Below are 24,555 nucleotides of genomic sequence, written 5' to 3'. Positions count from 1 at the left end.
GGAGTCATGTTTGATAGGCAACCCGAATAGTCTACCGGGATTAGTGGGGCTGGTGTTGTACTAGGGTAGTGTTGAGGCAGGAGGTAGGTGGTATAGATAAGGTACTTATAGGGATACTGGATTTATTGTTGTTGTATGTGTTATTGAATAGTTGGTCTTTCGATGTAGGTAAATGACGGTTAGTTGTAGGGTGGTCCTAAGGCATGACTTGGGTGGTGTAAGAGAAATGCATATAGATATACTAAATTCTTTTTCACTACATATTACACCTGCAACTTGATTTTTATCGTATTGAGTTATGTGAACTCACTTCTTATCATTCACAGATAAAGTAGGGATGAAGCGGGAATATGAGTTGCTGATTACGGAGCCTAGTCTTTAGTGCCACAGGGTAAGGGTTTCTTTGTAGCGGGTTGCCGTCTGTAACAGTTTATCTTAGTATGGATATTGACTTGTTGGAAATGTATGATATGGTGTTGTTATTTAATGTATATGTAGACTGCAAATTTACATTAGGTTTGAACAATGAACTGTGGATAAATTTTGTTTATGTGGGATGCTATGGGTATAAAATTTGCATGTTGGGTCATAAGATTGTTTATCTTACGCCGTTGGAAGAAAAAAAAAACGGAGCGTTACAATAATGCACGAATTTGATTTAAATGTCAATAATCTATGCTATATAAAGACACATATTATTTTTGGTTTAAATGTCAACTTGAACCTTATTTTGAGCAGCTTCTTTTACAACTTTTACATTTTAAAAGTATTTTTACGATTAAAAGTATAGGATAAAAAGTATTTTTGAGAATAATTAAAAACAAAATCTACTTTTGATAAAATCAAAATTAAAATAGAATAAATTTAATTTTTATTAAAAAATTACACTTAAAATTTTAAAAATTATTTTCACGAACCACAATTTACTATTTCTTTTTCTAAAAAAAAAAATACTTTTTACAAATATTTATACTAAAATATAAAATAATTTGTAACTAAAAACACTTGTCTATCAACAACTATTTTAACAACGTAAGTTACAAACGTCAAATCCTTCTAGAATTTATTTTTAAATTCATATTTAGTGGATAATGAAAATTTCTCTTTGGGAGTAATTAAGTATATCACAGTTTGGCCATAAAACTACACCGTTTCCTTCTTCTCGAAACGACGTACATTTATACCTAAAACTTTACTGAACAGAACTTTAAGCAGTTGTAGTAAAAGCCAAATTTTGGGCAATGTACCGCCATTAAGAGTCTGAATTAAGGTAGGGTTGACCACAGTGTAACCTCCATCAACAACAAGGTTCATCCCAGTTACACAACTTCCTCCATCGCTCGCCAAATACAGAGCCGCCTGCGCCACCCCCTCTGCTCTCAAAACATGTCCCTTCAAATTCCCAATTTCACTCAATATCGTCTCACTGCAAATCTCCATAAACTTACCTGGTGGTCCGCCGATGGCTGTCGGCACCCCGTACGGCGACACACAGTTTACTCGTACACCATATTGCCGCAGCTCGGCCGCCAATTTCATAGCCAGTCCAACAATTTCATACTTCGTCACTGTGTACGCCGGAGTTCCGAGACCGGCGATCTCCGTCGCAGCACTGGCCGTGAAAAGAATACAGCCTTTGCGATTAGGCACCATGACTCTTGCCGCGTGTTTGGCTCCTAAGAAAGAACCTACCACGTTTACCCGAAGAACTCGTTCTAAATCTGCCTTTGTGGTTTCCAGAATTCCGGCGAAAGGTCGGTCTATGATGCCGGCATTGTTGAACATGATGTCGAGGGTTCCGTATTTGGCTATGGTGGTGTCGATGAGGTTGCAGACGTCGTCTTCGTTTGAGACATTGCAGTGGATGTAGCAAGCATTTTCTCCTAATTTATCGGCGAGAGCTTGTCCTGGACCGTCTTGGAGGTCTGCGATGACGACTTTGGCACCGTTTTTGTGGAAAATTTGAGCTGAGCTTGCACCTATGCCGCTTGCTCCGCCGGTGATAATCGCCACCTTGCCCTCTAACCTGGCAAAATATATAATCGAGCAAATTTATTGTTAATTGCAGCGATATTGATCAGCGGAAAGTGGAAATTGATCTTGTATTGACTGAAACTAAGATTCTTAAGTCCAATGATCGTCTTGAAATTGATCATTTTGAAATGAAATTACATGTGAAAGGATTTAGACCTAATTTTACAGTTCATGAAGCTCTCTTAATTTCTGTAAATTATTATCCAGAAATAGATATAATGAAATAATTCTTGATTTGAAATATTCACCTCCTTGAAGACGTTGCTGCTGCTTCCCCCATTGTTTGAATGAGGAAGGAGAGGAAAGCTTGTCCGTGTGCGTTGTTTGTAATTGCTTGTGTGCATATATACACACACGCACACATAGAAGCAAAAAAATCTAATAAAAATTATCTGAATATTAATTTAAAATAAAATATTAAATTTTTTTTAAAAAAATAAAAATAAAAATTCAACTGTTAACAACATTCACTTATTGAGATTTATTGCTACGACAAGTCAGTGTACTTTCCATCTAGACGTATTAAATTATACATTTTAAATCTTATCAACCATAATTAAAACTATTGTTACATAAGAAATTAATTTTTATTATTCTATTGAAATAGTTAATTTATTATAAATATAACAACCCCCATCATTATTATTATTATTTTTTGTTCAAGAGGGAGAGAAGCTTTGTACTTGACTGAGCACAAGTCAGAGATGGGTACGTGCCCCGTCATTTGGTTAGTTTTTCAAAATTTAATATATTTTTTTCATAATTTAAATAAGCTTAACATATTTTTAAAAAATTAATTAGTAAAATAATTAATTTAGTCCCAGAATACAATCAATGTTACATTTTAATTTTAAAATACACATATATTTTTTGTAAATTAATTTCAAAGTTATTTCAAAATTCTAATAGAAAAATAAGATATTATTTAAGATTTATTCGTTTTTTTTTATAAAATATTTCTGTTTATTTTTATCATCTATAATTTTTTAATTAGTATTAAATTTGTTAGTCAACATTAAAATTCAACATATTAAATTAATTTTTATTTTATTATTATTATTATTTTTTTTTTAATTATTTCTATAATATATTTTTTTTTCTCGTGGCAAGTCCTAATATAGATTCAAATTTTTTTCGTCAAAATTTGATAGTATTTGGAGAATTCAAAAATTAATGTAAGACGACAATATTTGGAGATCAAGATTAATAATAATTTAAATAATTAATTAAGTTGACCTTTTGGATCAAGATTAAGTAATAACAATGATATTATACTATTAATTATAAAAGTTAAGATACAACAAATTTATCACTAATCAAAATTAAAGTACAACTAATCAAGAATCTGGGTACTGAAATAAATTCAAAGAAGGATTAACAATGGTATAACCTCCATCAATGAACAGATTATGCCCACTCACGTACCTTGACTCATCACTCGCTAGATAAGCCGCAGCATGAGCCACGTCCTGCGCTTTCAGACTCACCCCTTTCAAATTACCGAGTGAACTCACCAAATTCTCAAGCTCTTCATCACTACCAGGCACACCAAATTTCCTCAACAACGGCGTCACAACGCCGTAAGGTGACAAGCAATTAACTCTAATCCCGAACTGGCCGAGCTCTACCGCTACATTCTTGGTCAGCCCCCAAACGCCGTGTTTCGAACAAGTATACGCGTGTGAAGCTCCGCCGCCGATTCTCGACGTTACGCTAGCCGTCGAAATTATGCTGCCACTCCGAGCCGGGATCATGACACGAGCTGCGTGCTTCATGCCCAGAAAAACTCCGGTTAAGTTAACGTCGAGAACACGTTCAAAATCTGATTTTTCGTTGTCAATAATGCGCGGTTTTGGGCCGTCTCCAATGCCGGCGTTGTTGAACATGATGTCGAGCTTGCCATGGGTGGCGACGGCTTTGTCGACGGCGTTTTGGACATGGGTTTCGTTGGTGACGTCACAGTGAACATACGTGGCATTCGATGAGCCTATGTCCTTACAGATTGATTGACCTAAGTCGTCTTGGATGTCGGCGATTATGACTTTTGCACCGTGACGAGCGAAGAGTCTTGCCGTGCATTCCCCGATACCGCTTGCTGCTCCGGTGATTACCGCTACTTTTCCTTCTAGCCTACTCAGTTTGGTTCCACAAATTAGTGTAATAACATATATATATATATATGCATAAGTATATTACTTGCATCTATGCATTGACTTGAATTAACTCATTTGATCATATGTTGCAAGTGTAATTAATTAACTTCTTAACCAAGCATCTGTTTGTAAGGTTTCATGGTAGATACAATAATTTTTTACGAGGAAATTATTGGTTACCTTGTTACTAGTGTAATTTGATATGTAATTATTAAAATTTATAATTTATACTAAAAAATTAATTACCTTCTTGAAACAGCAGAGAGAAAAGGTGTTGCTGCCATGGTTGATCCTATATGATAATCTGAGAATCAGTTGTGTTTGCCTTTAGAAGTGTGGAAGGCAAAGTAAGTGCCTTTGCAAACTAGACGTCTATATATATACACATAATTAATTAATTAATAATTAAATAAACTCACTGTGGACAAATTAAAGGGGGCTTAAACGACGAGTAGGATGTGTTTATATATATGTATATATTTAATTTATTGTAACAATGCAGGAGGGTAAAAGGCGTTGGTTATAACAAAATAATTAAACAAATAATATGAAGCAATAAAATTTTGGAAAACCATACGACGCCGTATCTGTTTGTCGTGAAGAGAGGCGAGTAGCAGGTGATTTTGATACTTGCCGGCCTAGGCATGGGTTTTTAATATATATAGTTTAGCTAATTTAATTATTTAAAGTTGGTAATAGGAAAAGAAAAATAATAATAATAAAGGTGCCAAATCTGGAGGCTTCTTCGTCGTGCGACACGTGATTTGAAGAGTAATTAATTAAGTTTGTAATTATGTGAATTTGAATTATATGAGCTGTAAGTTTATAATGTATTTTATAAAAATATATTAATTTTATTTTTTACTTTTTTACTTTGTATTACCAGAAGACATATTAGTTTGTTCCCAGCTTGGGTCTGTCTTGGATAATTCTCAAGATTCTACTTCGTCATGGACTGGCTCCGCCGCTCGGTTCTGATTTTGACGTTTGTTTGTTATGTCACACGTGATTTGAAGAGTTGTTCCGGGTTGGAGCTGAGTTCGCTGACACGGGGCCTCCTGAACTCGGCCAGGGAGCCCGAGTTCTACAATTGGTTGATAAGCATCCGGAGGAGGATCCATGAATACCCGGAGCTTGGTTTCCAGGAGCATAAGACCAGTCAACTCATCCGATCGGAGCTACATGCACTCGGCATTGAGTATACATGGCCCGTGGCCGAGACTGGCATCGTCGCCTCCATCGGCTCCGGGTCTCGCCCCTGTTTTGGTCTCAGGGCTGACATGGATGCACTCCCCATTCAGGTTTTGCTCCTCTCTCTCCCTGGATTTAGTGAAATTTCTTGAAGAAGCTAAAATTGCTTTTAGTCAAGTGTGCGATTGGTAACTTGCTTATGCTACTGTGTGATTGTTAATTTGCTTATTCTACTGTATCATTGTTAACTTGCTTTGATCTACTCTGATTTTGTGGTTATCACAACGATTATTTCATTAGGGCTACATTTCGTTAGTTACTAGAACTCATTTCTGGATCTGATCAAAGTATTAGCCATGAAATCATTGCTTAATTTCTTGAAAGGAATTAGTAGAATGGAAACACAAGAGCAAGATTGACGGGAAAATGCATGCTTGCGGCCATGATTCTCATGTGGCAATGCTCCTTGGAGCTGCTAAGCTTCTTCAACGAAGAAGAGATTCTCTGAAGGTATATTTTTATATCAGATTGTTTACAAATCAGTAGATATTATAGTTCTATATCCTTAATGGCTAATGCCATGAGCTTCCGTTGTGCGTTTTATGGGGTTTGAATCTGCCAAATAAAATGGATGAAATAGAGACTTGTTGGCTGTGTTTAGTTTATTTTCAATTTAGTTCATATACAATAAATTAAAATTTAACGAAATGATCAAAATGACAAGTTAAGTTTCAACTTCTATATCGGTGCTCCTTCCTAATTAAATATATATATATACTCACAGATTGAAATTGTAAGCTACTAAATTTACCTTATTGTGGGTAGGCAAATTTACAATGTTTCTTCATGTTTGAGATTTGAAAGGGAACTGTGAAGCTAGTTTTTCAACCTGGGGAAGAGGGTTATGCTGGTGCTTATCATATGCTACAACATGGTGCTCTTGATGATATAGATGGCATGTTCTGTATACATGTTTTGCCTTCATTACCAACAGGTGTTGTGTCTTCACGTTCGGGTACGATGCTTGCTGGTGCTGGCCTATTTTCAGCCAAAATTCAAGGTAAAGGTGGACATGGGGCAGCTCCCCATCTGAACAAGGACCCAATTCTTGCAGCATCTCTTACCATTGCTGCTTTGCAGCAGATTGTATCTAGAGAGATGGATCCCCTTGACTCCGGAGTAATAAACTTCTTTCTACTCTCTACTCTTTAAATGATTTTTCAGATTGATTCATTTTTTCTCTATTTGAATTTGATGAGGTATCTATTTCCAGTCCTGATATGATAACATATATGTAAATAGATTTCAAAATCTAATGTTGGTAGCTTAAACAGTTAAAACTAGAATGAAAATCCTGAAATTTGAAAGCAACAATCATTAGTTTTTATACCTGGCTTGGTAAATATTCCAAGAGCAACCATGCAGAATTAACGATTTAGAATATGACTTATATGGAATCATACAGGTGGTAACAGTTGGGTACATAGAGGGAGGTCAGGCTGCAAATGTAATCCCAGAAACAGTGAAGTTTGGAGGAACTTTCAGGAGCTTGACTAACGAGGGTCTCCTCTACATTGAGAAAAGGATCAGAGAGGTAAATCCTGCTCACCCTTTGTTACCATATCAGTATAGTATAGATTCTACTATTGATCAAAAGTACTTCTATTTTTTGGGAAGTCTGGTCAAACAAATATTTAAGTTTTTTGGATGACCTGTTCAATGAATTATTTAAGATTTTTAACTTTTAATTCATACCATTCAACTTTTGATTTGAAAACAAAAAAAGAAAATAGGTGAGAGCAGAGGAAAAGGAAGAAGGCTGTGATTGATCTAAGTTTATTCTATTTTTATGTTTTTCTGATAATATTTTTATTATATTCTTAGATTTTAAATATTCAGTCCTGATTATATATTTTATAGATAACAAATGAGTTACGCTCACATCTTCAATTCCATAATCATGAATTTATATGTATATTTGTAGTAATTATGATTGAAATTTAAACAAAATTCAACATAAAATGGCTGAAAAGGTGAAGACCTGACTGCTTTCAGATCATAGAGTTGCAAGCAACTGTTCATCGGTGCAATGCTGTGGTGGATTTTATGAAGGAAACACCATTGCCTTACCCAGTAATGATTAATGACGATACATTGTACGAACATGCTAAGAAGGTGGGCACGACTTTGGTTGGGGAATCTAATGTGGATACCTCTTTGGTATCCATGGGATCAGAAGATTTCAGCTTCTACTCGAACAAGATACCCGCTTGTATCTTTGGACTTGGAGTGAAGAATGAGACACTGAAATCTGATCAGCCGCTGCACTCGCCACAGTTTGTCATCGACGAAGAGGCACTTCCAATTGGAGTTGCCTTTCATGCTGCAGTTGCTATCTCATACTTAGAGGTATAGTCATGTTGTTGAATAAAGACAATGTAGAAAGACATGCCATGAGTACAATCAACTTATTTGGCACAGAACAGCTAGAATTCCCAAACTTTCTTGTTATTACAAGAAGAATCTTTTTTTCGAAAGTTAGTGTCTTATTTATAATTATTGATAGATTATATGATCTTAGCTTTGTACTATCGTAATAGATTACTAGTTTACGAGTTAGAGCATATCATCAAAGACGTAGAGACAAGGAACTTCTACATTAATGAGCTATTTATGATTCTTTTATAAATTATTGGAGAAAGACTAGTAGCTAATGCCAACAAATTCTTTCTTATCATGAGCTTTCAACAATATTTATGGTAAAAGTATATTATTTATTTATTTTTATTATTATTATTCAATCCTTAATTACCAAAAAAAATATATCTAATATCACAGTAAAAACTAGTACAGTAAATAAGAACAGGAGCATCTTGAAAATCAACTATTGTTTAAAACAAATAGCATGAAGTAAATTAACAATTATGAAACAAAGACAGACAAAAGAACATTAGATTTTAATCAATTTAATATCTGATACATTTTCCCTTATGCAGTTTCTTCCTTTTCACCCTCCTTGATAATGCTACTGTCCAACCCATTCACTGGAGATGCCATTGATTCCTTCGTCTCATCAATCTCAAACACATGTCCTGCAGCTAAAGCTCCACCAACATCGCTTATATTCCCAAAAATGAGAAGAATCATCCCTAGAAAACCAGCCCCAAATGCCACTCCAAAGGAAACCCTTAAATTTCCAGGAATAACAGATGCCATGATGAATCCTGCGCAGGTGCCAACAGCTCTTGTCCAAGCTAACCATGATCCAAAAACACCTTCCTCCCCTATTGGCGTACAATCCATCAACAATGTCCTTCCAAAAGCATGGAGTAACCCAGCTGAAGTACTTTGAAGAGCAGCTAAGAACATGATTAAGCCATGATTCCAATTCTCACCCTTAAAGTAAAATCCCACCCCTGAAGTAGCTAGAGATAATAAGAAACCTAATAGTTGCATTTTTATAGCATTAGCCTTTACTACGTGTTGCATTAATGGCTGTATGAGAGGGACAGAGAGTGCAGGGAAGATAAAATAAGTCAAGAAGAAGTAAAGGACATGTAATGGTTTTAAGCAGAATTGGCCGACTAGATAGAGCAATCCTGCTGTAAAAATACACATTGATGTAAACGATGAAAGGGTAATTACAATCAAGCTTCCAATTCCATGGTAGTATCTGAAAATGGAGAAAAGATGAAGTTTTGGTATAGGAACTGGAGGAGTAGAAGTGTTTGTATTTGCAGTTAGTCTAACAGTCAATACATGAAAAATCCCAATAAGCCAATTTAAGCCACTTAAAATGGAGACAATCCATAATCCCATGAATCTATCTCGTTGCCTAAGCATGTGGTAAGTGAAGGAGGATATGACAACAGAGCCTAAACAACCGACTGCTGTGGCGCAAACAGAGAGCCAACTTGAAAAACTGCTTCTAACCTTAAACTGGTTTTTATGTAACGTTGGTCCAGTGAATCCGCGAACCATTAGGCCATGATGGCGTGTGTGGGAGGCAATTGAAACAACGTTGGCAATTACGATCACTATGATGTATAGAGGAAAGATCCATGTAACTCTAAATATCCCAACAGGAAAACAAAAGAAAGCGCCAACCACAGTTGCAACTGCTGCAATGAGTTGTTGGTTTGTTCCACGGTCAAAGTTGGTGGAAACAAAAGCCAAAATAGGAGCAGCTAAAACCAAGCCTATACTCCAAGAAATTGAAGTCCATTCTAATGGCGAGAATTTGAGATCATTAACGAACACTGATCGTTGTGTTAACCTTGCATAACTGTAAATAATCAAACAATGAGAATATTTCAACAGGTATGAATAATGTTATATAAGCGATATTAAAAGAGATACGAGTACTTACAGTTTCATTTCCTCGACCCTACAAGGCAAACCGAGAGAATTTCGAGTCCAACCGCTAGTAGGTTCTGGTGGTGATTGAGAAGGAATTTCACTGATAAGGAGAGGGAAGACAATGGGAATAAGAGCAGAAGGGATCAAATAAGTGCAAAATTCGTACAAATACCAAATCCAAACTTCCCATCTTGAAGGTTTCTCGACAGTTCTTGAATAAGTAGTGTAGGCCTCATTAGCTCTCTCAAGTTTCATGGCAGTGTTGTGGATGTCTGGTGTTTCCATGTCTTTTGATATCTTTATATGTTACTGGTTTTTGAATGTGATGATGAAGATTTAAAGGCAAATTTGCAGAGATGAAGCGAAGGTTACAAGACGAAGACAGACCTCGATTTGTTCATTTATACATTAACATAGATGGGATATTAGCATCATTCTTCATTTTCTGTCTTTATCTTCTATGTGACACCGTGTTTTTATTATTAATTAAAACCTAATAAAATAATATTATAAAAATTTGAATGACAATCCATTGATTCGATCTCTACAAACGGGGATTGGAGATAACCAGCAGTAAAACACAAATCAAATGCAATTACGGAGCAGAGCAAGGTGAAGATGGTGTTCTTCTCTTATCCACCCACGCCGAAGCAACTGGCTCTATCGATCGGATTCTTTCTCACTGGCGCCTCCTTCTTCGTCGCCGGAGCCTATCTATCGCTCAACAACATCGCTCCACAGCAAGCTCGCGTCAAGGCCCGTAGTGACTACGTCAAGGACCGCTTGAGAAAATGGCTAGACAGTTAATCGTCAAGAAACATCTTCGGCTTCTGATTAGTAAAATCATTCTATTCTCTTCTCATATGAAAAATTGACATGTTTTTGCACTTGGAAACCCTAAGATTTTGCCCTGTTCTCTGTTGACAGTAAATTGTATTTGTTTTGTGATTGTACAATCATCATTTACTTTCAGTTAGGCTCTGGTACTGGTATGAAACTTCAATTGTTTGAGCTATGATTGAGCATATCGGATTAGAGAACAAAACTAACCAGTTTGATGGTGTTCCTTCTCTATTATAATTTATGGAAATACTTTTTAATATCAATATCTAAAAGAGGAAGAATTGTAGCTCGGACTGTCTGCAACACTATCCAAACCCTCAATTCTTCTGCAATTAGAACATTGTTGGATGTAAAATTTTAACCATGAAAATGTAGAGAGGTGAATGATACTAAGGAAAGAAGAATAAGTGTTTCGTAAGTGTTTCGATCAATCAAATCGAATTGCGAAGATTGAACGAGTGGAAAAAATTAAATTAAATGTTGAACTAATTTAATTCACTTTATTTAATTAACTAAAACCAAGGTTTCGTACATATAAATTTGATTTTAATTTAGATTTTCAGGCATAAAAACGATAAAATTTTAAATTTCTCCATTAAAACAACGATTTGATGGCTGTCATTAAATGATTCTTCCTTCTGTAAAACCAGCCAGAGAGAATTTCCCTGCTCGCTCTCTCTCTCTCTGTTTCTTTACTCTCTTCCAGAGAGAAAATGGCGAGGGTGAAAAAATCCAATCATCAAATGGAGGCACTGCAACAAAGAGCATCCAAAGCAGAGAATGCGGATGCTTCGGGCTCCATCGTCAATGCAGAAGAGATGAAGAATTCGAGAAAACGTCGTCGTATCGGAGGTACGAAGGCCAAACCAGAGACCGGCATTAGGATGCGGGTGCAGATAACTCCTAACTGCTGCCCTGGGATCTCTCTTTTGACTCGGGAACTTGGTTACCGCTCCAACGGGCAGACTGTAGAATGGCTGCTTTCCCAGGTCCGACCCGACCTCATCCTTCCCAACCCGAACTCACTCCCGACTCATCGGAAACAAAAACCGGTCTGCATGGCTTACCCGGAAGATGAGAAGATCGTGGACCTCATTTCTGGTGGGCCCAGGCAGCCGGTGAGGGTTACGGTGGTTCAGGCTTCGACTGTGTTCCTCGATACTCCGGCCACGTTAGGTACTGAGTTACTATTATCGGAGATTCAACTGAGTTCCTTCTAATCCTTGTTATCTATTTCAGCTTCGTGTTCTGCTTGCTAGGTTTTGAGTGGTTGTGGGGTTTATAGGAAGGTCTTAGGGGAGAAAACTCAAACCCAACTGGTTTTACGCACAAATTGCTTCTTGAATCCTTGATTCTGTGAGTCCTGAAATCTTGGTTCCTTATGTGATTAAGATACCATGTTCCTGCGGATATTCTTGGTGCTTCTGATTTTTTTAAACTTTAACGTAGAAGAAAATTCTCAATGGCTTTGAGTTTGCAGCAATTGCAGCCCAGTCTACAGTGCCATTGATTCTGTTTTTCTTTCCCGCCTTGAAATGATTTTATAATATTGAAATTTGATATGTTGTTCCCAGTTTTATGTTTTGGTTTAAAGTTGAATATTTCATGTTATAATTAGCATCCGTTATGTGGATTGGGATTATATCTTGGATGTTAATGGTAAGGGGCATATTTAGAGCTTCTTCCCTGTGTTTCCTCTACATGGCTACAAGTTGTGTGAAGCTCCCCTGGGTGCCAGTTACCAAATCAATGCAAACTATTATATTTGCAGTGCTATGCATGATTAGATTATGGTTTTAATTTATATGACCAGATAAAGCAGAGAGATTGGTTGCTAGCGCTGCTGCCTATGGATCACAGTTAGTCGTGTTTCCTGAAGCATTTGTCGGTGGTTATCCATATTGTGTGATGCTTGAAGCTGCATTGGTAACTCATTCTACCAATGAGAATGAAGAGTTCTTAAATTATCATGCCTCTGCTATTGATGTGCCTGGTGAGAGTTATTTGCATTCTAGTAAAGTTAAGCACAAGTTACGCAAAGCAGACTCTCCATAGCAATTTTGGTATTCTGCAGACTAGCATTTTAACTATACTGTGCATGTCTGAAGACGTGACTAATCATTAATTCACCGTGGTATTCTAAAGGTGCTATGTACATAATATTTTGAAGGGATCTATAATTTGTTTTCATAGGCAAAGAGAATATTAATCCCTAAGAGAAAAGTATTAGAAGTATAACTTAGAATTGGAGAGCAAATGGAATGGAAGAAAACACAATTTAGTAGATGGTGAATGTATATTTCTTAAGCAACAAGGTTTTTCATGGGTAGGGTGGATAAGCACCAACTATTTCCCTTCTTGATTTGTCAAATATTTTCTTTACGCTTGTGTATACAGGTCCTGAAGTTGATAGACTGGCGAAGATTGCTGGTAGAAACAAAGTACAGTTGGTAATGGGAGTAGTGGAGAGAGTTGGATCCTATCTCTTTAGCACTATCTTGTTTTTTGATTCCCTGGGGCAGTTTATTGGGAAAAATCAGAAGGTAAGGCTACTAGCATCAGAATGTGCAGTGTGGTGGTCTGGGGGGACATCTTCAGTACTGGTATATGAGGGCCCAGCTGGGAAAATCGGTGGCCTTGTTGGTTGGGACAATAGGATACCTCGTCTGAGAACTGAATTGTATGCTAGAGGTACATAATTTTTGCTTTTATACGTCCTTAGAAAAAGCTCGATTTTACTTTTTCCTTTTCTTTCCAAATTTTATTCAATCACACGCATCATAAGGCCAACGATGGGCAATTTTCTGCCTTAAAAAATTGTGTTATAACCTTCTGAATTTGAGGATTACTGGATTTCTTTTTGCTATAGGAAAGGAAATCAACTTGCAGATTTTTGGCAAGCACGGCTGCAGCTACTACCGCATTTAGCAGTTTTTGTTATCAGTCTTCTTGCCTGGTTGTTATGTCATCCAGGGATATTATAGGCCCTTGGCATCATAGATGAGTCGCTAGACTCTGTATGCCTATCTTTTCACTCGTAAATTTCTGTTAATGGCTTTTATACCAAGATACACTTGTGTCAAATGAACAGATGTTATTCATATGCGCAAAATGAAAATGGGTTATTAATGTACTCTCGTATGAATTAAAATAATGCCTTTTCCTAAATTGAGCATGCCCTTGGGCAGCACTCTCCTTTCTTCAACCACAAGCTCCCTTGGAAAATTAGTTCTTCAAGATTGCTATTCAATCCTTATGCTCTCACAATTGCAGGCATTGAAATATACTGTGCACCTGCAGTTGAAGCGAGGGACAAATGGCAGGCATCCGTTACCCATATTGCCCTTGAAGGTGGCTGCTTTGTTCTTTCTGCAAACCAGTTCTGCAGAAAGAAAGACTATCGACTGCCTGAATATTTTTGCGGAGAAAATGCGTCACAGGATGCCATCATATGCTCAGGAGGCAGTGTCATTATTTCACCGTCGGGAACCATTTTGGCCGGACCTAATTTCCTGGGAGAATCACTCATTTCGGCTGATCTAGGTACGAAAAATGACTTACCATCAGATTTTTGTTGGAATAATTGCCAATCATTTTGCAAGTAGTTGTCTTCACCTGAAGAGTGATTCCTGTTCAAATGAGATTTTCTCGAGAATTTAGTCCGTGGATGTGTTTCATGGAATTCTAAATCGTCTATGATACAATGCTTCCAGATCTTGAAGAGATTGCTCGGGCAAAGCTAGAAGCAGGCATAGGGCATAACTTTGGTTAGATACCAAACAGACCTGTTCCACTTTTGTTCCCCTCTATGTATAGACCTTGTAAAAAGGTGCAGGAAAAGAATTATGTGCAGAAAGATTTTGTTCTCCTGTATGTATAGAATGTGAATGTACAAAAAGGGGGCAGATATAGGGTTGTATAGGCTAAGAAAGTCCCTTGGTTTATATGCCTTTTTTTTGGTGACTCTATATGATTTTTGACTGGGTAGAATGTGCACAATGTGGAGTCTATTGAGATCTAGTAAAAAGAACTTTAGTATATAGACTTAATATTTGATTGATAAATAGTCATATAATTAGCATGCTAGTGAGGCAACATGTTTGGTTTATACTCAATGAGGGGAAAAGAGATGGGGCAGAGGAAAGGAAGTCTCTTATGAGATGAATGGTTTTTCATTGTTGCCATTCATGCTTGTCATTGAAGCAAAAGAATGAATCAGGTGATGTTTTTAGCCTCCAAAAAGGACAAGCAAAAAGCAATAACAGGCGGGACCAAATGATAGATTTGGTGGGCGTCCAATCATTCTTGAGGCAAACCGTGTTCTGGCCATTTTGGAAACAAGGTAACATACACATATATATACATATATATGTTCTTCAATTATTCTTGGTCTGTTTATAAACATGATTGGAAAATGATTTTTCCATAAAATAATTTTTTTCATTTTAACAAAAAGCAACAAAAATCATTTGTCTTTATTCATATTTTGTTTTCAATATGGATTGAATTCAATGAATTTAATAATAACTATTTTTTTTTTAATTTAAGTCATACAAATAATAATAACATACATGATAAATAATTTACAATAATTATTTTTTTATTAATAAATTAATTAAGTTCTCAATTATATCAACTAAGTATTTTTCTTATTTCTGTTTAAAAAAATTCATCAAAAATTTACATTTTAAAATTAAAAAAAATAAATTGTAATGTAATATCTAACTTGGAAATTAAATTCGAATGCGCTATATATTAAAAGGTAAATTTTTCATAAATCCATATAGCCCATTTAGTCTTTTGCTTGCTTTGTTTTTTGAATTGTTATTCTGACAAATTCACTCAGCCATGAATAGCAATCTGATAAACTTGCGGACAATACTCAGATTGACAAAAATGGCTGCTGAGCCGATGATCTACTGGTAAAATAATGCAAAGAAATTGTCCTGGCAAAATATCTAATACTGCCACCACATATATATATCTCCAACACTAGAAGCGTTCTTTGTACAGGAGAAAAACTTGGCTTTGATTAGCACAGGTTTCTATAAAAGCAAACGTTTCAACTAACTGACAACACCTTAACGAATCTAAGAAGCAGCAAAGATTGCAACTTTAGAGCGGCTCTAAGAAGTCGCAAACAAAACATTAACGAGAATAAATTTAACGTGAATACCAGGCCTCAGCTCAGCCATGTTCCTACTCTTGGCTACTCGATCTTCTCATTGCAAGTCACATGGATCCGCAAGATTGATACAAATTAGCATTTCTCACCATCTGGGTTTTCTTGGATTTTGGCCTTCCGCCCTGGAATCCGATAGTCTTGACTTTAAGAGGTTACCTGGTAAAGGAGGTCTATCAAGAGCTGCGTTTGTGGGGTCTCGTGTGGGTCGGGTTGGACTGGCATAAACTCTAGCAGATCCTACCCTTGATGAAGGTAAAAGAGGGTCTTTTGAAGTACCTTTGGCTGATTTATATGCATGCATTTCATCCCCATAAGGTTTTCCTTGGTGCTTCTCCAGATTGGCAAATCTTTCCCAATCTAAATCATCTACCGAATTTTGAAGCTTTTCACTTTGGAGGCCCCAGTCAACTCCATCTGAAATGCTTCTTTGCAGACCCGTACTTCTTCTTGGTGCTTTGCTGGAAGTAGACTTCCTTCCCTTAATGTCGTCCTCATCATACGGAATAGTCTTCCATGCATCACATGCAGCTCCAGGAGCATGAGCCCACTTGAAGCTCCTATTGTTGTTGTCCATATTCAATTCTATGGAGTGAAGATCGCTCTCATCTGAGTCTTCATCACATTCTACTCCATCTTCTACTTCACCATCCTCGTCATCACCTTCCTTCTGATGAGAAGTAAAATGGGTTCTACTCAAATAGGCTGCAATTTCTTTGTCATGTGCTGAATTTGCCGAACCACGAGTCTTCTCTTTAGATTTCTTGGTCCCCAGAAAAGCTTCAAGTTGACTCCTCAGCTTATCAACAGCTGCATTTTTCTCCTCAATCTGGTATTTAGCTTCAGATGCTTTTATTGGGACTCTTTCCTCATGCAACATATCAGTTAAATGCATCATTTCCCTTTCCTTTTCGACGTCTATGTTAACTTTTGAAGGCTCTCTCTTCAGTTCTTCCACTTGAGCTTTATCTCCAGTAAGATCTCTGGCTAATTCATCACATACTTGTTCAATTACTACTCTTACTCTCTTCTCACTTTCAAGTTCTTTCACTGCCTTCAAAAGAGATGCCTTTGCCTCAGATAGCTCCCTTCCAAGCTTCTTATTTAAGCTTTCTGATCGTCTCCTCAGCTTCCTCTCCACATCAAGTTCACTCGCAATAGACTCAATTGCAGCCTCAACTACTTCCTGCTCCTTATTTTTCCAAGCAGCCTTTTCTTCTGCAAAACGTTTCATCAAGTAGCCAATTTCATTCTGATCCACGCGTTGTTCTTGGATAAGCTGATTGACTTGTAAGCGAGCCCTTTCAAGCTCCGCATGTAAAGCAGAGATAAGAGACATGCTTGATGAAGGCCGATCTTCGTGACCCCACATGCGGTTTATTATCTTGAGAAGCTCTTTTGATGTGGTCAAAGCATTACTTACATCTTTCAAACGGGTCTTAGCCCCAACAACAGATCCAGTTGGAGTCTGTACACGGGTCCTAGTCTCAACCTGCATTGTAATAGAGAGAAGATAAATAATACACGTTTTACCACCCCCCATAGCTGAAACAATCAAAACCTTTCAATCTTTTTCTTCTATGCATTGAAATATATCATTAAGGCTAAACCCCAAAATTGAGTGATAAAAGAATTGTGCGCCTAAATGGAGAAAGAAGCTCAGAAAACAATGACAAGTATCAGACTAAATGCAAGAAAACAGAGAATGGCTGCTGAAATGATCAAGACCCTTGACAAATCAAATCAAATCCAAATTTAGCGAGGATATAAAACTAGTACAGTTCTTCACATCTTAAAGCATTTGGACAGAAGACAAGACCATGTGGAAGTTCAACTTTGTTCTTAGTCAGCAAAATTAAGACATTCTAAAAAAAAAAAAAAAAGCATTACTTCTACTCAAGGAAAAATAGGAAAATTTGAAAGTTGCCAGACCTCCATCAGACTAACATTGCTGATTGAATCCAATACTCCAACATTCTGATCTGTAAGCTTAAGCCTCTGTGAAACAGATGATGCTCGTCTCTGTCTACTACCTGTCCCCGATCGATCCATTCTCTACAAAAAGTGAGTGATTGACAATGAAAAACTCAATACTTAAGCTTCACTGGTACCTAATTAGACCTAAAAGGAAGCAGGTAGAATTTTGATTCCATCAATCGCTACCAGACCTTGTCTAGAGCATTGTCAAAATTTTAATATCAAAATTCATCAATACAAAGTCCAACCAGAAGAAAATAAGATTTCTGACCATAAGTCATGTTCAGTGACATGGACCCAACAGAGAAATTCTCATAATTGCGTTTAAAAATCTTTTACAATAACTAAAATCAAAAACTAAGCTAGATTTTACAAGAATAAATCACTTTCAGGAAGCAGAGAAGAAAGAGATAGAAGAGAATAACCAAACACATGCGATGAGATTCCAATTTTTGACATTTTCTTTCCCTTTCAAACTTACCAAGAAAACAAAACGCAGAACTGTAATATATATATATATATCAAAACAAGCACACGATCACATGACATAAGTTACATTGAAAAGGGGAAAAAAAAGTAGACTCAATAAGAGTTCTAAATCAAATAATTTCTTATTCTCTTCTGACTAACCAAAAAAAGCATGCCAAGTGCCAAAAAATGAAAACCCTACCTCAGAAACAGGACTATGCGATGGATCAGACAAGTGCGGCGGCAAGGAACCGGAATGCACCGACCTGGCAGCCGCGATCCTCTCCTTCTTCATCTTCCTCATCATCATGATCCTTCTCTCCTCGCTCTCTTCCGTCACTCTCGGCGACGGGATCTCGTTCATCTCCCAGAGCGTCGCCGCCAGCTTCCTCGCCGAGACCGGCGCCGCGTGTTTCGCCTTGCCGTTACCTCCGCCCTGAGATGGGGGGCGCTTAGGGGAGTACTGGTCTATGGCCCGCAATGCAGATGCGGGAGATCGGCCTGTGCCCATCAACTTCCATGTAGGCACAGGCGTACTGGATCCTCCCCTCCTCCCCACCACAATCGCTCTCTTGAACCTGTAGTTCTGTAGAATCGAAGACGACGAAGACGCCGACGACGAACACCCCCGCTTCCTGATCTTCCCTTGCAGCAAATTCTCCACACTCCTGATTTGCCTTGGCATTATCACTTCCCGCGAACAATCCCTAGATCTCACCAATCTGCCATCACCCACAAACGAAGAAAACAAACCAGTCAGTTTAATAGAAATGAACACGTATATACACGCATGTGCAACATATTGACCGATAGATGCACGCTAGATTGTTTCTTTTCCCAGATGAAAATAAAAAGTGCCGAGTGACAAATCAACGGAGGGAAATAGCAAATTTCAGGGTCTCGACACTTACCGCTTCTCATCATTGTCGCTGGTTGATTTGGGAATTCGAGCGAAATTTAAGAAAAGGGAGAAAAGATCTTGAGGAGAAGACTAAGAAAGCAAAAGGGCTTTGATGGCTTCCACCATCAATGTATCGCTGCTCGGATTTTGATCAGTACAGACTGTCTGTGTAGTAGTTTAGTACATGGTAGCGTGTAAAGAGGAAAGCAAACAAGAATGGATCAGGTGCGGTCAAGTTTATTTTAGAGTGCACGTTTTGACATATGATTGGATGAGTCTGGACAAAATTTGTCGGGTAGTGGTTGGTGGCTTGTCATTGGATAGACAAGGGAGCATGTGATTTGACCGTCAGCGTGAGAACGAGAGCCAAAACTGCATGGTTTTTGGAAATTCTCTTGGAGAAATATTAGCGAAAATTTGGGTGGACTTTTGGATTTTGGTTGGGTCCCATTCACTTCATTTTTGGTATTTAACGACAATTTTTTAAATGAAAATCCAGAATTTTATATAATTATACTAAAATGTGGAAAATAAATATATATATATATATATACATATATATATTTGACAATTTCTGAATTTTCTTTAAGAGGAGTCTGTCGATTTCTCAATAAACTATTTATCAATTAATTGAAAAAAAAATTTATATTTTTACATTACTGAAAATTATTTTTATGATTAAATAAAATTTTTTCCTTGTAGTTTAGCGAAATTTAAATTTAAGTTCTATAATTTATTTTTATATTTTAATGACTAATATATGATAGTTATTTTACATAAGATTATTAATTTCTTAATTATTTAAAAATTAAATTTTTTTATAGTTACACTTGCATAATTTATTGTAAATGAATTTATTACGTTTTAAATAAAATTATAAGTAACCGATATTGTATAATAGATTTGAGAATAGGTAATAAATAATTTATCATAAAATGTAAGGGTTACTGCTCTATTTATATATGGAAATTTAATTTCATGTTTTTGTCTCACCTGCTTTTCTCTAATATTATGTCTTTACATGGTTCATTTTAATATTTGATACATCCATTTTTTTTTTTTCTTTTGGTTAAAAGTTGCCAATAACTCATAATATTCAAGTTATTGGTAAGAAAGTTATGATTAATTTATTAGTTAAAAATAAATTTACTAAGCTTTTTCATGATATTATTAATCGCATTTGGTATCTGGGTTTAATCAATCACACACTTAATTAACATAAATTATATCTTGATTATTTCTTGTTCATGTCGTATAAAACTGAATATGCTTGTAATGCCCTTTTTTTTTATGGCGTAAGCTACGACAATCCCACGGCCACATATGAACGCATCATTCTAAATCTACCACAAACCTAGAAACTTTACTGCAATCTATTATCAGAGTAACAGTAAACCTGCAACTCCACATATAATATTACAGTGAAAAAGAATCTCACAGACTTCCAGCAGACACATTGTCTACCCTACCACTAGTTATTACACATTCAATCATGCCAAATAACGAAATCATTATTGTCCTGTTCCTCTATCCGCTAGGTTAAGAAATATCAGCGATCAAACCCCTTCCTATCGGAGTCTCCCAACCATCATCACCATCGACGATCAACTTACTTCTTTTAGGTAGCGACAGCCAACATCGGCATCCCCCAATGCCACCAACCCAAAAATAATATCATCCTATCCTTACTCCACCACCTTACCTTGAAACTCTACTATACTTTTAACCTGTATACCTAAACCACACGCGTCTCCCCATAAGACACACACTAATACTTAACACACCCACACCCGTAACGTTCTCTTCTCAACTACCCAATTTACAGCAGCTTTACCAACCTATATACAACCCCTACCGTCACACCACACAGCGAGACCACTCATGCCCTCGCCCTATATAGCTACACCCACACACCTCCAGTTCAACACTTCAAACCCACGCTCTACGGCCTCTCTTTCCTCTTCCCAAATTTTCTGCATCCACACACTACTTCCTCTCTTACACAAATCCACCTCACTCACCAAATCCCTTCCTCTCTCTCCCTCCACGGCCTACTCTAGATACTCCACTCTCAAATCCTGAAATCACATCTCTCTCACAGACCTCACTCTTACACCACATTCCTCCCTCTCGCTCCTTCCGCGGACTTCTCCTCATACCTCCCCAAATACTCACACATAATCCTCTCTCCCACACGAACCTCACTCACACACCACGTTCCTTTCTCTCTCTTCTCCTGCGGTCCCCTCCATAAACCTCTATTCGTGCTCACACAAATCTCCTCCCTCTTACAAACCTCACTCACACGCCATGCACCTTCCATTCGCTCCTCCCGTAGCCTCCTCTATAAGCCTCCATTCATGCTTACACATGATCTCCTTCCTCTCACGAACCTCACTCCCACACCATACTCTTTCTTTTCTCTTCTCTCACTGCCTAGCCTCCTCCATATGCCCCGCTCATACTCTCCCTCGCAGGCCTCCCTCACGCGCCACATTCCTTCTTTTTTCTCCTTCCGCGGCCTCCTCCACACACCTCCACTATTACTCACACAAAATCCCCCCACCTACGGTCAATATTTCAAACTACAACAACCAACGCATGAAACTTAGAGTTTACTGTGCCTCCCGTCTCCATTTTCTTCTTTCCCTTGACTTGCTCTGTCACCGTCCTCTGTCTCTTCCTCTATCTCTCTTCTCGCTCCTCTCTACCTCTCGTCTCCATTTTCCTCCTTCCCTTAGCTTGCTCTGTCACTGTCCTCTGTTTCCTCCTCTCTCTTTCTTCAGCCTCCACTCCGTTCCGGCTCTTCTCTCTCTTCTCTATTTTCTTTCCTTTTCTCCCTTTCTTCTTTTCTCTTTTCTCTTTTCTTTTCTTTTCTTTTCCTCCTTTTTTTCCTTTTCCTTTTTTCTCTTTTCTTTCCTCTTTTCCTGCCCGTCTATCTCAAAACGACGTCGTTTTTTTTTTCTAGTTACTACAATGCCTAACAATATTAACGATAATAAATTAAGCATTCTTTGTGTTCTTTGTAATATTTAAGTGATAGGCTAATGGTTAGTTAAGTATTGGTTATTATATATATCTATATAGAGAGTTACATAGTCTAAATGAATGATTCTATAATTCTATTAAAAAAATTCATATTTTACTTATTGAGATGTACTGCAATTTGTATGATATTATATGAGAATCTTTTATATTTTATTATTGATTATATAATTTTGATTATATAAATCTATAAACGAGTTTGAATATATAAATATATAGTTATTTGATGAAATTAATACTATTGTTATCTAATTAGCTAAAATAAGGCTAACGAATGGTAGTTCACATAAACAATTTTTATCATAATGATAAGACGAAAAGTTTGGTCAAATGAAGCTATTACTTGTTTATTTTATAAATTATCATTATGGTTATTTTTTTATGTGTTTAAAATTACTTAATTTTGAACTTCTATTTTTTTTCAAAAACTAATTACTTAAGAATATAGTTTAAGTAAGTTGTTGGCAAAATTATAATTTTCTTTAAATTTTAATTATAATGATAGTAACTTAAAAAATAAATTATAAATTTATTCTAATTCTAATCTTGTATTTGTTGTGATAATTCAATTCTTATGTTTTGAATTTGTTATTATTTTGCATAAATTTAATTTTTTAGAATTATATGCGTGTTTGGACTTCTAAACATGAACAAACTTTAATAATAAAAATAAAACTAAAGAATATATATATATATAGAGATATGTATGTATATATACCTCGTGTAATAACTGGAAAAAGAAAAAAAAAAGAGGGAGAGGGAAGGGAAAAACGACGTCGTTTTGCAGAGGGGAGAAAACAGCGTCATTTTGGAAAAGGAAAAACTGGGATGATTTAAGTAGGGGGCGGGGGAAGGAAGAGAGGGGAAGAGAAAAGAAAAGAAAAGAAAAAAAAGAGGGAAGAAAGAGAGCAGAGCAAGAAGGGGAGCAGGAGAGAGAGAGAAGAGGAAGGAAGGTTCCAAAAGGAGGGAGAAAGGAAGCGGAGCAGAGAGAAGAGGAAATCGCGGACGATGATAGCAGATTCGGCCGAAGGAGGGAAAAATGGAAATGGGAGGTACGGTACCAAACTCTAAATGTGTGTGTTAATTTGATTGTGAATTGGTTGGATGTGTGACGTGTGTGGCCACGGCTTACGAAGGTAGGGGTATACGGAAGAGGCTGGGTGAGGATATATGGTGAGGCGAGTGGAAGGAAGCAGACCGAGTGAGGATCGCAGGAGTAGAGAGGGAGAAGGTTACAGTACGAGCGGAGGTCGGGAGAGAGATAAGAGTGCGGAGTGAGTGGCGGTTGGGAGAGAGAAAAGAGGTGCGCGAACGAAGGAAGTGACCGCGCGAGAATCACGGAAGGAGAGAGAGAGAATGTGACGGTACGGACAAAAAAATGGTGTGGGAGAGAGTGGACTGTGTGAGTAACATGGAAGGAGATAGGGGGATGTTGTGGTGTGAGGACGTAGTCTGGGAGAGAGATAGGTAGAGGTAGTGGGGAAACGCTGGGGAAGGATAGAACCCGCGAGGTGAGGGAGGTGAAAAGAATGGTGTGGCGTGATGGTGTGGCGGGAGGTTGTAGCCCGAGAAAGAGTTAGGGAGAGACAGGGAGTGAATGTTGGAGAAGGGAAGGATCTGCCAGGTGAGTGAGATGCTTGGGGAAATGGAGTTGGGTAGCTGGAGCCTTGGGGGAAGAATGACGGGGTGAGTGGGGGCAATTAGGACATGTCACAGACAGCGGGCGGTGAGAGAGACAGTGGACGAGAAGGAGTGGTGGGTGTGTGTGTGGCCGACGGGGGTCGATAGGTAGACGATGGTTGCCGAAGTTGGCGACGCAAGTGAATGAAAATGGTGTGCGTGCGTGGCCTGGTCTAGGTCGAGAGATGGTTAGTGGTCGCCGATATCGGTGACGAGAGGGAATGATCAGAGTGTGTGTGAGTGGCCTAGTATGGGTCAAGAGATGGCTAATGGTCGCCGATGTTGGTGACGAAAATCAAATGAATGAAAATGGTGTGCGTGCGTGGCCTAGTATAGGTCGAGAGATGATTAGTGGTCGCCGATATCGGTGACGAGAGGGAATGGTCAGAGTGTGTGTGAGTGGCCTGGTATAGGTCGAGAGATGGCTAACGGTCGTCGATGTTGGTGACGCAAGTGAAGGAAAATCGGGTATGTGAGTGGCCTGGTATAGGTCGTGAGATGGCGAACGGTCGCCGATGGTGGTGACGGGAGAGAAGGATTAGAGTGTGTGTGTGTGGCCTGATAGGGGGTCGATAGATGAATGATGGTCGCCGCTGATGGTGACGAAAATGATTGAAACTAGTGTGCGTGTGTGGCCACTAGGGGTCGATAGGTGTTAACGGTTGCCAAATCTTGGCGGTGAATGGTACCACTGGTACGCCTAGAGTGCCGTCAGGGAACGG

General features: G+C 37.8%; 7 protein-coding genes across 8 annotated transcripts; 3 read left to right on the top strand and 4 right to left on the bottom strand.

The window, feature by feature from the left end:
* Nucleotides 1-1,037: 1,037 nt before the first annotated feature.
* Nucleotides 1,038-2,391, bottom strand: LOC148252815 ((21S)-21-acetoxyl-apo-melianone synthase SDR-like). The gene is made up of 2 exons (XM_088209948.1): nt 2,283-2,391; nt 1,038-2,026 (listed from the first exon to the last, which is right to left on the bottom strand). Exons 1-2 carry the CDS (start codon nt 2,312-2,314, stop codon nt 1,144-1,146), a joined length of 915 nt encoding a protein of 304 aa, XP_088066074.1. The 5' UTR covers nt 2,315-2,391; the 3' UTR covers nt 1,038-1,143.
* Nucleotides 2,392-3,284: 893 nt separating this feature from the next.
* On the bottom strand, nt 3,285-4,565 carry LOC110810613 (secoisolariciresinol dehydrogenase-like). The gene is made up of 2 exons (XM_022036834.2): nt 4,434-4,565; nt 3,285-4,164 (listed from the first exon to the last, which is right to left on the bottom strand). The coding sequence occupies exons 1-2, from the start codon at nt 4,469-4,471 to the stop codon at nt 3,372-3,374; spliced, it is 831 nt and encodes a 276-aa protein (XP_021892526.2). The 5' UTR covers nt 4,472-4,565; the 3' UTR covers nt 3,285-3,371.
* A 508-nt stretch (nt 4,566-5,073) lies between these two features.
* LOC110810607 (IAA-amino acid hydrolase ILR1-like) lies at nt 5,074-9,042 on the top strand. Its single transcript, XM_022036828.2, has 6 exons — nt 5,074-5,488; nt 5,763-5,888; nt 6,243-6,557; nt 6,844-6,972; nt 7,434-7,787; nt 8,375-9,042. The coding sequence occupies exons 1-6, from the start codon at nt 5,138-5,140 to the stop codon at nt 8,396-8,398; spliced, it is 1,299 nt and encodes a 432-aa protein (XP_021892520.1). The 5' UTR covers nt 5,074-5,137; the 3' UTR covers nt 8,399-9,042.
* LOC148252814 (uncharacterized) lies at nt 8,357-9,893 on the bottom strand. The gene is made up of 2 exons (XM_088210392.1): nt 9,748-9,893; nt 8,357-9,663 (listed from the first exon to the last, which is right to left on the bottom strand). Exons 1-2 carry the CDS (start codon nt 9,753-9,755, stop codon nt 8,367-8,369), a joined length of 1,305 nt encoding a protein of 434 aa, XP_088066518.1. The 5' UTR covers nt 9,756-9,893; the 3' UTR covers nt 8,357-8,366.
* Nucleotides 9,629-10,544, top strand: LOC110810610 (bric-a-brac protein). Its single transcript, XM_088210394.1, has one exon. The coding sequence runs from the start codon at nt 10,356-10,358 to the stop codon at nt 10,542-10,544; it is 189 nt and encodes a 62-aa protein (XP_088066520.1). The 5' UTR covers nt 9,629-10,355.
* A 749-nt stretch (nt 10,545-11,293) lies between these two features.
* Nucleotides 11,294-14,620, top strand: LOC110810608 (bifunctional nitrilase/nitrile hydratase NIT4B-like). 2 transcript variants are annotated; one of them, XM_088210393.1, is made up of 5 exons: nt 11,294-11,756; nt 12,394-12,573; nt 12,978-13,271; nt 13,881-14,123; nt 14,294-14,620. In XM_088210393.1, the coding sequence occupies exons 1-5, from the start codon at nt 11,294-11,296 to the stop codon at nt 14,350-14,352; spliced, it is 1,239 nt and encodes a 412-aa protein (XP_088066519.1). In that variant the 3' UTR covers nt 14,353-14,620. The 2 variants fall into 2 exon arrangements, with proteins under 2 accessions (XP_088066519.1, XP_021892521.1); XM_022036829.2 differs by having other exon boundaries at nt 13,854-14,123.
* Nucleotides 14,621-15,521: 901 nt separating this feature from the next.
* LOC110810606 (golgin family A protein) lies at nt 15,522-19,285 on the bottom strand. Its single transcript, XM_088210391.1, has 4 exons — nt 19,119-19,285; nt 18,410-18,929; nt 17,695-17,817; nt 15,522-17,254 (listed from the first exon to the last, which is right to left on the bottom strand). Exons 2-4 carry the CDS (start codon nt 18,890-18,892, stop codon nt 15,851-15,853), a joined length of 2,010 nt encoding a protein of 669 aa, XP_088066517.1. The 5' UTR covers nt 18,893-18,929; nt 19,119-19,285; the 3' UTR covers nt 15,522-15,850.
* Nucleotides 19,286-24,555: the final 5,270 nt, after the last annotated feature.

Source organism: Carica papaya, chromosome 8 (genome assembly GCF_054855325.1).
Source record: "Carica papaya isolate Zhongbai chromosome 8, ASM5485532v1, whole genome shotgun sequence".
Classification (NCBI taxonomy): Eukaryota; Viridiplantae; Streptophyta; class Magnoliopsida; order Brassicales; family Caricaceae; genus Carica; species Carica papaya.
The sequence above is the reverse complement of the archived record's forward strand: the minus strand, read 5'-3'. Positions and strand labels throughout refer to the sequence as shown.